Source organism: Hemibagrus wyckioides, linkage group LG13, assembly GCF_019097595.1.
Source record: "Hemibagrus wyckioides isolate EC202008001 linkage group LG13, SWU_Hwy_1.0, whole genome shotgun sequence".
Classification (NCBI taxonomy): Eukaryota; Metazoa; Chordata; class Actinopteri; order Siluriformes; family Bagridae; genus Hemibagrus; species Hemibagrus wyckioides.
The window spans coordinates 24132533-24146534 of record NC_080722.1 but is presented as its reverse complement, the minus strand read 5'-3'; the positions used below and the strand labels follow the sequence as shown (position 1 = coordinate 24146534).

Here is a 14002-nt window from a genome sequence, read left to right as displayed (position 1 = left end):
ATTGAAAAGACCAAAAGTACAACTTAAAATTAGGAATGGCTAGACCGCCAGAACCTTTAGGGTACTGTAGTGTTGACAGGCGAATTTTGGGTCATTTACCACTCCATATGAAGTTTGTGCATAACGAACTGATATCTTTAAAAAACTGTGGTGAAGGAGATTCACGAAGAAGGAGATTACTTCGAATCCTTCACGAAGGATTCGAAGTAATTAGAAGCCATAAATTGATTAGAAGTAGGCAGAGTAGCACTGGATCTGTCAGAGGAATCAACTGTTGAATGAAGGTCTGCACCCACAATTATTGGAATATTACCCAAAGGTAAGATTTTACTTTTAACATCATCAAGGAAGGAGGGATCAAATGTGTTAGGAGCATAGACAGATACAAGACAGTACTTAAGTGTATTTAAAATAATCACAGCCTAGTAGAAACGGCCATCAGAATCACTTCCCGATCCATCAACCTGCAGATTCAACTTCCTGTCACCTAGTAGTAGTACACCCTTTGTTTTATTTAGGGCACAAGAAAAAGAAAGATAATATTGGTGCACTTGTGCAATAAAGTAATGGTACTGCTCACTGTGGAGACTTCCACCTCAAGGTTACTAAGTTTCTTTTGTTCCCACTTTGTGTGAACAGTTTGGGGATGACCCCTTCCTGTTCCAACATGACTGCACACCAGTGCACAAAACAAGCTCCATAAAAACATGGATGAGTGAGTTTGGTGTAGAGGAATTTGATTGGCCTGCACAGAGTCCTGACCTCAACCCCATAGAACACCTTTGGGATGAACATCAGTGCCTGACCTCAAAAATGCGCTTCTAGTTGAATGGTCAAAAAACACACTCCATAAACACACTCCTAAACCTTGTGGAAAGCCTTCCCCGAAGAGTTAAATCTGTTATAACTGCAACAACTGCATATTACATTCTTGTGCATGTAAAGGCAAAACGTTTGGCAATATAGTGTACATTGAAATGCTCATAATGGGGCTCTGTAAACTTGCTAAGGCTCGGAGACAACAGAAAAAAAACACAAAAACACACAAAATTTCAATAAATAATAAAATAATACAAATAGAACTGAATATTAGAGTGTGGTTGGGTGAAATGTTTACTTAAAGAGCAGCAGAGAATAAAGTGTCACTGTGTTAAATGTTCTATAAAAATAGTAAGTAAAGGGGTCAAGGTTAGTACTAAACACTATTTAGAGTTATTTAATAGCCTGATGGCCTGCAAATAAAAATGTAATTTTTTAAAATGAACTCTGAGCATTGGAAGCACCTACCAGTCATATCAGATTGTTCGTAGCTGGATGATTTATTATTTGATCATTTATTTATGATTTATTATTATTGAAATAAAATACAGTTACTGGAGTCATGTTACTCTGTTCCACTATTTAGTATGGTAGTATACTGCTTGAGATAAACCCCAAAGGTCAGCGAATAGTGAAGGATATAAAGCCTGATCTTTCCTGACTTGCCTGAGCCATTCTGATGCTCTATTCCTGGTTGGAGTCTCGCTTGGTGGTGCCCACTGCTCCTGGGGATAGATCTGTGTGGAAAATCTGTGACCCAGGGGACTGCTGTGGATAGAACCACTTGGAGACTATCAAGCCATCTCTGAAGTGCCGTTGCGTCGGTCAGCTTTGTGCTCGGGTCTTTATTAGTCAACGTTTGAAGACTTCGGCAGGAAGGAATTAGTGTCAAGTCTAATGAACTCAAAAGCTACGCTGACATATTAGTTCCTCGAGAGCTCTTGGTTGCACAATTCCACATGAATTTAAACTGTTGTAGAAAGGACATTATTTAGTTACAGTTACATTATTTACTGTCCAGTGTCACCCAAATGAGGATGAGGTTCCCTTCTGAGCCTGGTTCCTCCCAAGGTTTCTTCCACATATCACAGGGAGTTTTTCCTCGTCACTGTTGCCTCAGGCTTCTCATTAGGGATAAATGTTAGGGTTAAACATGAACTCTTTTCTCCTTAATTGAGCAAGGTCAAGAGCAAGTGGAGTGTATTACTAGATTGTCTATACTGGTCTGCTTTGGTCCTATAGAGCTGAAGAGCAGTGAGGACAGCAGACTGAGGATGCACTGAGTTTGAGGGACAGTGAGATAATAGGATAAAATGCTTATTTCTTAATCCTGAGATGAAGCTAGGAGAATAGGATTAAACATTTTGATAGACAGGTAGGAAGAGTCAAAGAGAAGACTTGACACACAGATCTCGTTAGCATTAACCAATACTGGGGCATCTGTGAAGCTCTACACATAAAGACTAGCAGAGATGTTTTTTTGTTTTGTTTTTTTAAAGCAATTGCTCATATATTACAAAGAATGAGAAAAGACATTTGGTTTAAATCAGTTTTTATTTATATAGCTCATTTAACAGTGGACAGTGTTACAACACAGCTTTACAGCAATCCAGACATACATTACTAATGTCCTTACATTATTTTACCACTAGATGGTACTCAAGATATTAGGTTTTTGTTAAACAATATGGAAGAAAAAAGCTGTTGCAATGCTATGCAATGCAATGCTATCCATGTTGCAATCCTAGTGACAAATCCTTCAGAAAGATGTCGGTATGTAATAACACAAGCTCCTTTCTTCTTAAAGTGGTCCTTGTCTACAGACATCACTTGATTAAGGAATCTTTACCACACTGGACCTTAGTGTAGGAGACAAGCTAAGGGACAGTTGTTGAACCTTTTTTAAGATATTTGCTAACTGTTTGACAGGAGTGTAAATCCTGAGGGTTCCCTACTCTGACATACTGGCCCAGAAGGGATGACGAACAGTGCTGACAAAATTCCATGTTCCAGAAAGGATCAAATACCTCATTCTGGACTACAATATTTTCAGCTTAAGATTCACCTCTGGGGCAACAATATGGCATGACCTAGAGAAGGCACCAACACTGAATGTACCTTATCAGTGTCCCTGATTGCCTTGGTGATGATCATGCTTCTCAAGTCAGCAGAAATGGAATGTAGGCCCCCCCCAGATTTGGCATACATCAACCAACAACTAGAGCTTTAATGGATAACCTGACTGTCACAACAACATCAGTGCCAAGATGCCAATAGCTCCTTCAACAACTGGAATGGCTCATTACATATACAAAAATGAGTTTCAAGGCAGCCAAATCCAGGGCATTTGTCCTGGGTAAGATGTTCAAAATTCCATTTGTGCCTGAGAAGATCTTCATCTGGACCTAAAGAGACATTGCAGCAGTTCAATCAACTTGTACATAGCTGAAAGCAAGGCTATGCACTGGATAAGTCAGAAATGTATTGATGTTCAAGTCATGGATTTATCAGTATAGTAAGCTGTCATTGCTGATATATGAAGTTCCAATGATCATTGTGGAGGGCAGTGAAAGGTCAGCCAGTTCCTTTGCAGGTGGCTGGGCCTACCAAAAAAGCCTAATCAGAATTACCCTGTATCAATTAAGATTGATCTAATAAAGCATCTGAACATTGTAAGGTCAGGTCTGATTTGGTCAAAAAATCAGACAGTTTTAATCAAGTGCTTATGTTAGAACTCACTGTCCCCTAGGAAGCCTGGATAGAGGAGGCCAACGAGTATGAGAAGGCCAGATATTTCAAATTGGTAGAAGAATGTAGAAGACATGGGTGAAAAGGCCACTGGGAGCCTATTGAGGAGGGATGCAGGGGCTTTTTTTTTGTCTCTTCATTGGACATTCCTCATGGTCATTGATTGCTGTTGTAGAAAGGACATTAATCAGCTACATTTACGTTATTTACTGTTTAGTGTCACCCAAATGAGGATGGGTTCCCTTCTGAGCCTGGTTCCTCTCAAGGTTTCTTCCTCATACCATCCCAGGGAGTTTTTCCTTGCCACCATCACCACAGGCTTGCTCATTAGGGATAAAATAGGGATAAAATAGTTTAATAATTAAATTTAATAATTTGTTCTTATTTCTAGTTAGTTTATTTATTTATTTATTTATTTATTTATTTATTTACTTATTTATTTATTTACTTATTTACTTATTTATTTATTTTTCCAACCCCCTCTCTCTCTGTTTCTCTTCTTTTGTAAAGCTGCTTTGAGAAAATGTTCATTGTAAAAGGCACTATACAAAATAAATTGAATTGAATTGAATTGGACACTCAGTCTGCTTGGCATCAAAGGGTTGCAGGAAAGAAGAGACACAAAGAATATCATCAAATCTGTGGAAAACTGGTCAAGGTGGCCGTGGGTCAAGGAGGGTGATCCATAGTGTAGCTTGCCACTTGGACACAAGCCACTTGGACCACTCTGGACCACTTTGGACAACTTTAATCTGGTCAGGGTTGCAGAGCCTATCCCAGGAATACTGAGAGTTAGGCAGGAATGACGGTCCATCACAGGACACTGGACACGTTAATATTTACAACTGGGGACTGTTTAGATTCACCAGTGCCTTCTACTGGTATGTTTCATTAGTTGCTTTATCAGTTTTCATTTAGCTTTGTCTTATTCATTCATTCATTGGATTCTTTTTATTAGTTTGCTAATTGGCTACGTAAATAAACACATTAATTTGTGCCACTAATTAGCAAGCCATTGCTTCTGTCAGTTGCTGTAGCTTTTCCCTCTGATTCACAGCAGCTTTTTGACGTGTTCATCAGTTCCTCTCGTCTTCTTCCTCTTCAGCTTCTTCTTTAGCATCATGAGGTCGATGTACACAATCTGTTTGAGCATCGTGGAGGCACAGAGAAGACCACCGTGTAATGCACCTGCAATACCACAGCTAAACACATCCTGACCTGAGAACCCAAACACACACAGTCACATCATGAGTAAACAAACCCTGCAATGCAAGCTCACTATGCTGGAGCTTAAATAACCAGACACTCAAGTTTCAACTGACCAAAATTAAAGCTTACCAGTCACAAAATTGCACATGGGGTCTAAAAAAACACCCTAATAGTAACCACCTGTAACTTTCCATACAAGCTAGACCAGGTAAATTGAAATGTAATGTGTAATGGTCGACAAATACAAGTGACCATCCTTTCCAAAACATAACTAAGAAGCAAAGAAACATTTATATACTGTATTCAGCACACAGGGCTTGTTATACCTGAAAGAAAGAGGTTCTTGACAGGCGTGTCACAACGGTTTCTGACGATGGCCTCTGCTTGGAAGCGCTCCAAGTTCTGATCAGCTGAGCACATGGCTCCGAGGTGAGAACCAAGGTAGTGTGCATTGGATAATGGAGTGGAGACCTCCTGAAACACCAGCTAGGGGGAAAAGAGTTAGAAAAAAAAGGTTACATGAATTGGAGCATATTTACAAAATACACTCACTGGCAACATAGGGACAGCTGAACCCTGCAAATCATGGTGCAGCAGGACAAAGCTACAGATAGCATACGTTCACAGAAACCGTATTATTGGGATCAAGGAATGTAATGTCATGATTTTCATGGAAACATGGCTTAACAACAACGTTCCCAGCAGCGCCATTGAGCTAGAGGGACACAGTGTCTTCCGGGCAGACAGGTTGGCAGTGGACTCTGGTGAGCACAAGGGTGGAGGTCTGTGTATGTAGGTTAATAAATCATGGTGCACAGACTTGACTGTAATTGAAAGTCATTGCTCTGCTCATCTGGAGTATTTGATGATTAAATGCAGACACTTTTATCTACCAAGAGAATTCTCAGCCATTGTTGTGTCTGCAGTATACATCCCTCTTGATGCTAATGCTAAGGCTGCTATGGAAGAACTGCACGCAGCTATCAGCAAGCAACAGGCCACGCATCCCAGTGGAGCTATTATTGTTGCTGGGGACTTCAAGCACACCAACTTGAGATCTGTACTTCCCAAATTTCATCAGTGCATCCTGCACTACTAAAGGGGACAACACATTGGACCATGTTTACACCAACATTGCTGAGGCATACAGGGCCATGCAGAGGACTACAGCAGAGCCAGGGCCAACCTGAAAAGGAGCATTAGGAAAGCCAGACATGCACATAAACTGTGTATCGAGGAGCACTTCCACTGCAACTCCAACCCCAGACGCATGTGGAAAGGCATCCAGACCATCACTGACCACAAACCAACAATACAGTCTCTACCAACCAGCAATGTCTTCCTCCCAGACGAGCTCAACCACTTCTTTGCTTGCTTTGACCATAGTGTCATACACACCAGGAATGATGACTCCTCTATGGCTGATCTTCCAATATCGCTCTCCACAACAGAGGTATACTCAGCACTGAGCAGAGTAGATCCACATAAGTCAGCTGGCCCTGATGGCATACCCGGACGTGTGCTCAAGAGTTGTGCTGACCAACTGGCGCAAGTCTTCACTGACATTTTCAACCTGTCCCTGGCCCAGGCCACTGTTCCAACATGTCTGAAGACTACAACCATCATACCAGTGCCCAAGCATTCTTCTGCAAAATGTCTGAATGATTTCTGCCCTGTTGTTATGAAGTGCTTTGAGAAGCTGGTTCTAAGTCACCTCATAGCATGTCTCCCACCTACACTGGACCCACACCAGTTTGCCTATTGCCCAAATAGGTCTACAGAGGATGCTATTTCCACTGCTCTTCATCTAGCTCTCACCCACCTGGACAATAACAATACATACATTCGGATGTTGTTCATTGACTTCAGCTCCACTTTTAATACAGTCATCCCTAGGAAACTGATCACTAAGCTCAGTGACCTGGGTATCTGCACATCCATTTGCAGCTGGATTATGGACTTTTTAACAAATTGACCTCAGTCTGTAAGGTTGGGTAATCACTTATCCTCAACCATAATCCTGAACACTGGCATCCCACAAGGCTGTGTGCTGAGCTCACTGCTCTACTCCCTGTTCACCCATGACTGTGTTCCGCAACATAACTCCAACGTCTTCATCAAGTATGCAGATGATACCACAGTTGTTGGCCGAATCAGCAATAACGATGAATCGGCCTACAGGGAGGAGATCCAAAGACTGTCAGCATGGTGTTCCATGAACAACCTCACCTTCAACACCTTAAAGACCAAAGAGCTCATTGTGGACTTCCGGAAATCCAACAGCAGCAGACACTCACCTATTTACATCAACAGGTCTGAAGTAGACTGTGTCTCCAGCTTTAAGTTCCTGGGTGTCCACATCTCTGAGGATCTGTCCTGGCATCTGAACACCCCAACTCTGGTTCGGAAGGCACAACAGCGTCTTTACTTCCTAAGAAGACTAAAGAAAGTCCACCTCTCCCCCAAGATCCTGACCAACTTTTACCGATGCATCATTGTGAGGATCTTGACAAGCACCATCACAATGTGGTATGGCAGTTCCACAGTGTGTGAAAAGAAATCACTGCAAAGGGTTGTGAAAACCACCCAATGCATCATCGGCACCCAACTACCTGCCATTGAGTCTCTTCACCACAGTAGATGTCTGCGCAGAGCACACAAAATTATCAAAGACTCCTTCTACCCGAGTCATTGTTCAACCTCCTTCCATCCAGGAGGAGATACAGGTCCATCCGCACCAGAACCTATTGAACAATTGATAGTATCTATCTATCTATCTATCTATCTATCTATCTATCTATCTATCTATCTATCTATCTATCTATCTATCTATCTATCTACTGAACAATTGAAAAACATCGCCTGGTCTTTTTCCATTCTTTCACTGTCCAGTTTCTATGAGCCCCTACCCAGAGCCTCTACCCAGTCTACCTGATGTAGTCTTCTGACGTTGTAGTACATCCTCAAGGTTTGACGTGTGTTCTGAGATATTTTTCTGCTGAAAAAACTTTTAAATAGTGTATATTTAAGTGCCATAGTCTTCCTGTCAGTGTGAAAGCACCTGGTCTCTGATCTCTCTCATCAACATGGTGTATTGACCCCCATGGCTGCAGCTCAGTGGAGATTTTTTTGGTTTTGGCATCATTCTGTGCAAATTCCACAGACTGTTTTACATTAAAAAATCCAGGAAATCAGCAGTTTTTCAATACTCAAACAGCTCGTCTGGTATTAACACCATGTCTATGTTTCAATCTGGAGATCACATTTGCCAATCTGTCCAGTTTCACTTAACCTGTGTCCAGTGTAGTGTCAGACTGATGTACTAGGTTGATGGGCAGTTTAGGCTGTAAAAAGCTTGAACAATTTGGGCTTTTCCTCTGACCTTTCTTTCCCAAGAGAAAAAAAAAATTTCATAAGTTTCTGAAATACTCAACAGCCTGTCTGGCATCAGCAGCCATGGCAGAGTCAAAGTCATTGATCTCATGTATCATTCCACATTCTGTTGTGTGATATGATCATTAATGTAAATAATGTTATACATTGCACTGATGCCACCCATGAATGAGGAGTACAAAACTAAATATTTCTAATCTTTAATCCACTATGAATTTTTATACAAAATATTACAAGCAATGCTGAAATGATGGTTACCTTGTCTCTCAGTTTGGGGAACTGGCTGCAGGCCCATTCAAACAGATTTTTGGCAAATCTCATCTTGTATGCTAAATAATCATCCCCTCTTTTTCTTGCCGGAGTGTCCTTCCATTCTTCAAACCATTCATAATTAACTATTATCAGCATGGTCATGCAAGATTTACCTGGAAAATGAACAGGAGATGGTAATAATATTGGTCTGAAAGGACAGTAACTGGTGTGTGGTTAGAATTTGAAATCTTGTGGCATCACAAAACCACATCACTGACTATTTATAAAAACATGTTTCTGCTAAAAACTGAGGATGTACCTGGGTGACGGATCTTTGACGTGGGATCTTTGGCAGACGGGAACGTAAAATGCATCATAGGAATATTATCTGGAGCTTCATCCTTCCCCATACTGAAGAACTCGTCCATCCTTTAGATAAACATAGAATTACAAGTGTGAAAACTCACTACAGTGCCACCCAACAGGAATAGCTGTGCATATTATGCTGCTGGGTTTGACCATGTTCTTCCCACAGCCTGTAATATAATAGAAATAAAACCATGTCCTAGTGGAAGAACGGGGAAAAAGTCAAGCTCTGGGGTTGTGCTGTGATTTCTGTAAACTTTCTCTCAATATTTAAACATCAGCACTACCTCAGAACAAGTCTGAACAGCAGGAAAAAGTCTGACAAGGAAACTTTCTGAAACATATGCAGCTTATTAAGAAGTGCTATGTTTTATTAATAACCAATAAACCAGGTAGATCACAGATCGATCACAGATCGATTCTACAGACTATCATGTGCCTTGTTAGCTACAGCAGATAATAGCTAAACAGCGATTCCTGCATATTGGAAATATATAAACATTAATACCAGTGAATAGTAGATACTGATTTATATTCCAGAGCAGTTCAAATGATTTCTGTTAATTCGCTTAATGGGGGCGGTAGTAGCTCTTGTGGTTAAGGCTCTTGGTCATTGAACAGAAGATCGGAGTTCAAGCCCAAGCATCACCAAGCTACCACTGCTGGGTCCTTGAGCAAGGCCCCCATCCTTCCCCTGCTCCAGGGGCGCTGTATCATGGCTGACCCTGCGCTCTGTCCCCAACCCCCAAGGATGGGATATGCGAAGAAAGAATTTGTGTATACGTGACAAATAAAGACAACTTTACTTATGCACTATTATGTAATGTAAACTGTGTGGGATTTTTTATTTTTTTTAATATAAATGAATTCTTATAAGTAAAAGAGAGGCTGGTGAGCTGCTATCACGCAAGTCTAATAATGTCTTATAAACGTTCCACAACATCACTTGTAATAGTAAATCGTTAAAGTAATTAAAGTTTCCATCCATTGTCTATACCCACTTTATTCCTAATTAGGGTCACGGGGATCTGCTGGAGCCTATCCCAGCACACATTGGGTGAAAGGCAGGGGCACACCCTGGACAGGTCACCAGTCCATCACAGGGCCACACACATATAGACAGACAAAAACACACACGGGCAATTTAGAATTACCAATCAACCTAATGTACATGTTTTTGGACTGTGGGAGGAAACCGGAGTACCCGGAGTAAACCCACACAGGCACGGGGCGAACATGCAAACTCCGCACAGAAAGGCCCGTGCGAACCCAGGACCATCTTGCTGTGAGGCAACAGTGCTAACCACTAAGCCACCATGCTGTCCAGTAAAGTTTCCCATTTATTAATAAATATAGAATTATGTAAACTTTGATAGGAAGGGAGGAATAAAACATTTCATAATGTGCTGTTAAAGGAAAATAATCTGTATCTGGTGGCACTTTAATACACAGATAAAATAGATTTCAGAACACCACATAGTGTCATATTCATATGATATACTTATCATATAACATTTTTTTGCTTTAATACGAACATGGCATCCATATCATTAGACTTAAAGAGCCAGGTGTTGGTAGAATTGATGCCCAGTTCCTCTTGTGTGGCATCGAAACCCGAGAACACTAAAAGACATCCTCGTCCAGGTCTCATCATATTCACACGCTTCTGGATCTCTGCAACATGAGATCATAGCATGAAAACATGGGATGATGTTTAGGTAATAAGTAATATATAGATTAGAATTAAAGGCTGGAGTGGGATGATGTTTAGGACACGTTTACCGCTGAACACCTGAAATCCAGACAACAAAGAAATAAAGCAATAAGTAATAGATAAGAACGAAAGGCTGGACCAGGTTTGGTTTGTATATGTGTTGGAAGAAGTTTCTGGAAGGTGTTGAAGACTCCACAGTTGGAGATGATTACAGGAGCCCGCACTTCTACATCCTCCTGGTCTTTTTTCACAGTGACACCTATAAGGAAGCAAAGTATGCTTAAGATATTCAATAAAATAATACATATATCATAAATACTATTTCATACTATTATATTCGTTCATTGTATTGAATTCATATGCTCTGTTTTTTCTATATTTTGTCTATTTATTTTCCCCTTTTCTGTACAGTTCTATACACTATCTTTATTTAATATCATTTTATTTTAATTTTAAATTATTTTATTTTATTTTTATTTTTAAAATAATTTATTAATTTATTAATTAATTTATTAATCTATTTTTATACCAGTCATAAAACGCATTTGTGTATATGAAAAAAAAAAATTAATTATATCAAAATAAAAAAAATTTTTTTTCTAAATTTACAATTCTTCAAAGAGGGAAAAAATTAAATTCCAATAAATTTCAACCTTCCTGTCCGGAACACTGTTAAATCTGAGAGACTTCAGTGGCATAGCGATTATTTATAAAACTATGGAAGAAGCCATGGCATGAAAATAAATAACCTTATAATAATAAAATATATTCTTATAATATGGCTCTCTCACTCACCATATGCAGCTCCGTTATTGTCAACCAGGACGCGATTTACAGGAGCTCGGACCAGCACACGTCCACCATATTTCTGGATGACCTTAGTGATGTGGAATGGGATTTCACTGGCGCCACCTTTTGGGTAGTATGCTCCACGCTTGTAATGGTGCAACAGCAAAGCATTAATGACACTGCTGGACTGTTTGGGTGGAACACCTGTTAATTAAACAAAAATAGCTTAATTCTAAGGATTTTATGGATTAACTCCTTCCTGTGAAAGAAGACCTGCTGCATAAAATGTAGAACAGTGACAGCTACAAAAAATCCCATAAAAATGCTATACTGATGCCAGCTTAATATACTGTATAGAACAATGCATGCATTGTCTCACCATAGAAAAAATAATTAAAGATTAATTGAAGGTCCTTGTTGGAGGTCAGACTGTTGGCAAGTGCGGTGGCGTTAGTGCCTACAAGGCGAAAGATGGAGGAGCAGAGGTCAGCAATGCCACTCTTAAGCAGGAACAGTGCCATCCACTGAGGAATCAACTTCAGTGCAGCCAAAAGGTGTGTCTTGCTGGCTGAGATCTGAGGAAAAATACACATTTTAGGAAGATCCTCCAAAAGCTGAGAGATGTAAGGGGTCTGTGTAAATACACTACCTTCATGATCTTGAAGAACTCCTCTACAGCTTTGGTATCATCGGGGAACTGTGCTTTCAGATGCTCCTCCATCTCAGTTTTGCCGCTGTATATTGTGTATTTCCTGATTTTCTCTCCGCTACCTATCACTAAAGTGTCAAAGTGCTTGTCCAGTTCTACAAACTGTAGTTGTCCTTCTGTGATCTGGTCCATGATGACCTTGAACAGACTGTTCTCATGGAGCTGACCGATGTAATGCAGTCCTGTAGAGACAGATATCCAGATTTTCCGTGGGAAAAGATTTGATCTGAATTTGTTTTTAATTTTCAACGTCACAGAAGCCTGCAGTTTTATCAGAGGGGTGTAGACTTTTTTTATATGCACTGTAGATCAGTGTGTATTACACATTACTTTCTAGAGAACATGAAAAGTCAAAGTGTTACATTTCTAGGTGTTCAATACTTATGCTAAACGGATGTTTTATTACACAAACAATTTCAATTACAAAATATATGATACAGCAAAATGTATCAGTGCCATTTGTAAATGTGATAAATCTGATGACTTTTAAGGGGCTGAATACTTTTGCACCATTGAGCCCCTGACAGAATACAAGTTGAAAGTGTTAATTTAGCCAGATTACGTTACCTGACGTTTAGTGCTAATTCATAATAGTTGATAGATTCTTCATTCAGGTTGCTCGGCTACTTGGAGGTCTATATGCCTGAATCCATTAGCAACCAAAAAATCCACTAGAGTATGTTAAAAATTCAAATACGTTAAAAAAAAAGAGTTTATTCATCTTCAGTAATCACTTTATCCTGGTCAAGGTCATGCACATCTGTAGCTTATCATGTTGACCCTGCAGATGAGGCAGGAATACATGATGAAAATCCAAAGTCCAAAATGTAATGGCGTGATTTCTTACCTACATCAAACTCGAACCCTTTCTCAGTAAAGGTGTGGCAGCAGCCTCCAGCCTGGTCATGCTGCTCCAGCACCAGCACTCTCTTCCCCAGTTTGGCCAGCGTAGCTGCCGCCGTCATGCCACCGATACCACTGCCGATCACGATGGCATCCAGATTCTCCGGAACTTTCTCTTTCCTGAAGCCTACAGGAACGAATCACTGTTTTGTAAACCACCTGATATTATTTTGAATAGGTTAAGTAAAAAAAATAATTGTTTCTATTCAAGACCAAAATAAATTCACGTAACTCAATAAAGTTTCCTTTATCATAACAGCAATTTTAGTGTCTTTAAACACTCTGGGCAGGTTTCCAAATTTGTTAATCTAATTAAGATAAGACAAGATAAAGTTGGACTATCACATTATTTCTTTATGGCATGTAGATATTTCTTATGCGACTTCTCTAAAAAAAATAAAAATAAAAAATCCTCCAAACCTTGTATTATATGCTCCTTCAATTTGTGTAAATCTTGCTAATTAGATCATTTCTTTCATTTCATTCAGTTTTTGCGTTTCTTGATCAAAACATTTTACATTTAGACGCCATGTAAAGCTTTAGCATGTAAATTATATAAACGTCCAGTCATCACCTGAACATGTACAGAATCCTCATGCACTCACCTTGCTTCAGAATTTTGGATCTCTTCTTCTGGTCCAGCTCTAATGGACCGGGCGGTCTAACCGACTCCAGTGAGAAAGGGCTCGGTTTGCCAAACAGGTACCAGTAAGTACCCCCAGCCCAAAGCAGGAACCACACCAACAGCACCAGCAACCACATCCTGAAGGAAACAACACAGCTGCTGTAGACAGAATGCGTAAAGCTGCACAGTTGCTGCTGCAGTGCTGTATGAACTGATTATTGTTGCAGCGCTGATGAAATTATTCTCTCATAAGCCGTTTTATATCTAGCAAGTGCTAAAGGTCTGAAGGAATGAAAGATACATTCATTTAAATGACCAACGGTAAAGATAAGAGGTGGTATATGGGGATAGAAAATAATCAGCTGTATTGTAATATATGTAATGTTTGGCCAAATCAGTTCTTAGAAAGAATGATGAGAGCATTGCTATTAGATTTCCTAAAGAGTATGTCACCATTTTAAAAAGTGAATGGCCC

The 14002-nt window shown here is 40.0% G+C and overlaps 1 protein-coding gene across 1 annotated transcript; it reads right to left on the bottom strand.

The window, feature by feature from the left end:
* Positions 1-4489: 4489 nt before the first annotated feature.
* LOC131364182 (inactive all-trans-retinol 13,14-reductase-like) lies at positions 4490-13664 on the bottom strand. The gene is made up of 11 exons (XM_058407309.1): positions 13508-13664; positions 12847-13029; positions 11940-12181; positions 11670-11865; positions 11297-11494; positions 10641-10760; positions 10323-10461; positions 8741-8850; positions 8428-8594; positions 5103-5262; positions 4490-4785 (listed from the first exon to the last, which is right to left on the bottom strand). Exons 1-11 carry the CDS (start codon positions 13662-13664, stop codon positions 4619-4621), a joined length of 1839 nt encoding a protein of 612 aa, XP_058263292.1. The 3' UTR covers positions 4490-4618.
* Between the last annotated feature and the right edge of the window lie 338 nt (positions 13665-14002).

Bases quoted from the DNA above. Each gene is read 5' to 3' on its own strand.
- LOC131364182 (XM_058407309.1), bottom strand. From the start codon at position 13,664: ATGTGGTTGCTGGTGCTGTTGGTGTGGTTCCTGCTTTGGGCTGGGGGT. The intron at 13,030-13,507 runs GTGAGTGCATGA...TCGTTCCTGTAG, and splicing joins ATCCAAAATTCTGAAGCAAG to GCTTCAGGAAAGAGAAAGTT. The intron at 8,595-8,740 runs GTACATCCTCAG...TTCATTTTCCAG, and splicing joins GTCAAAGATCCGTCACCCAG to GTAAATCTTGCATGACCATG.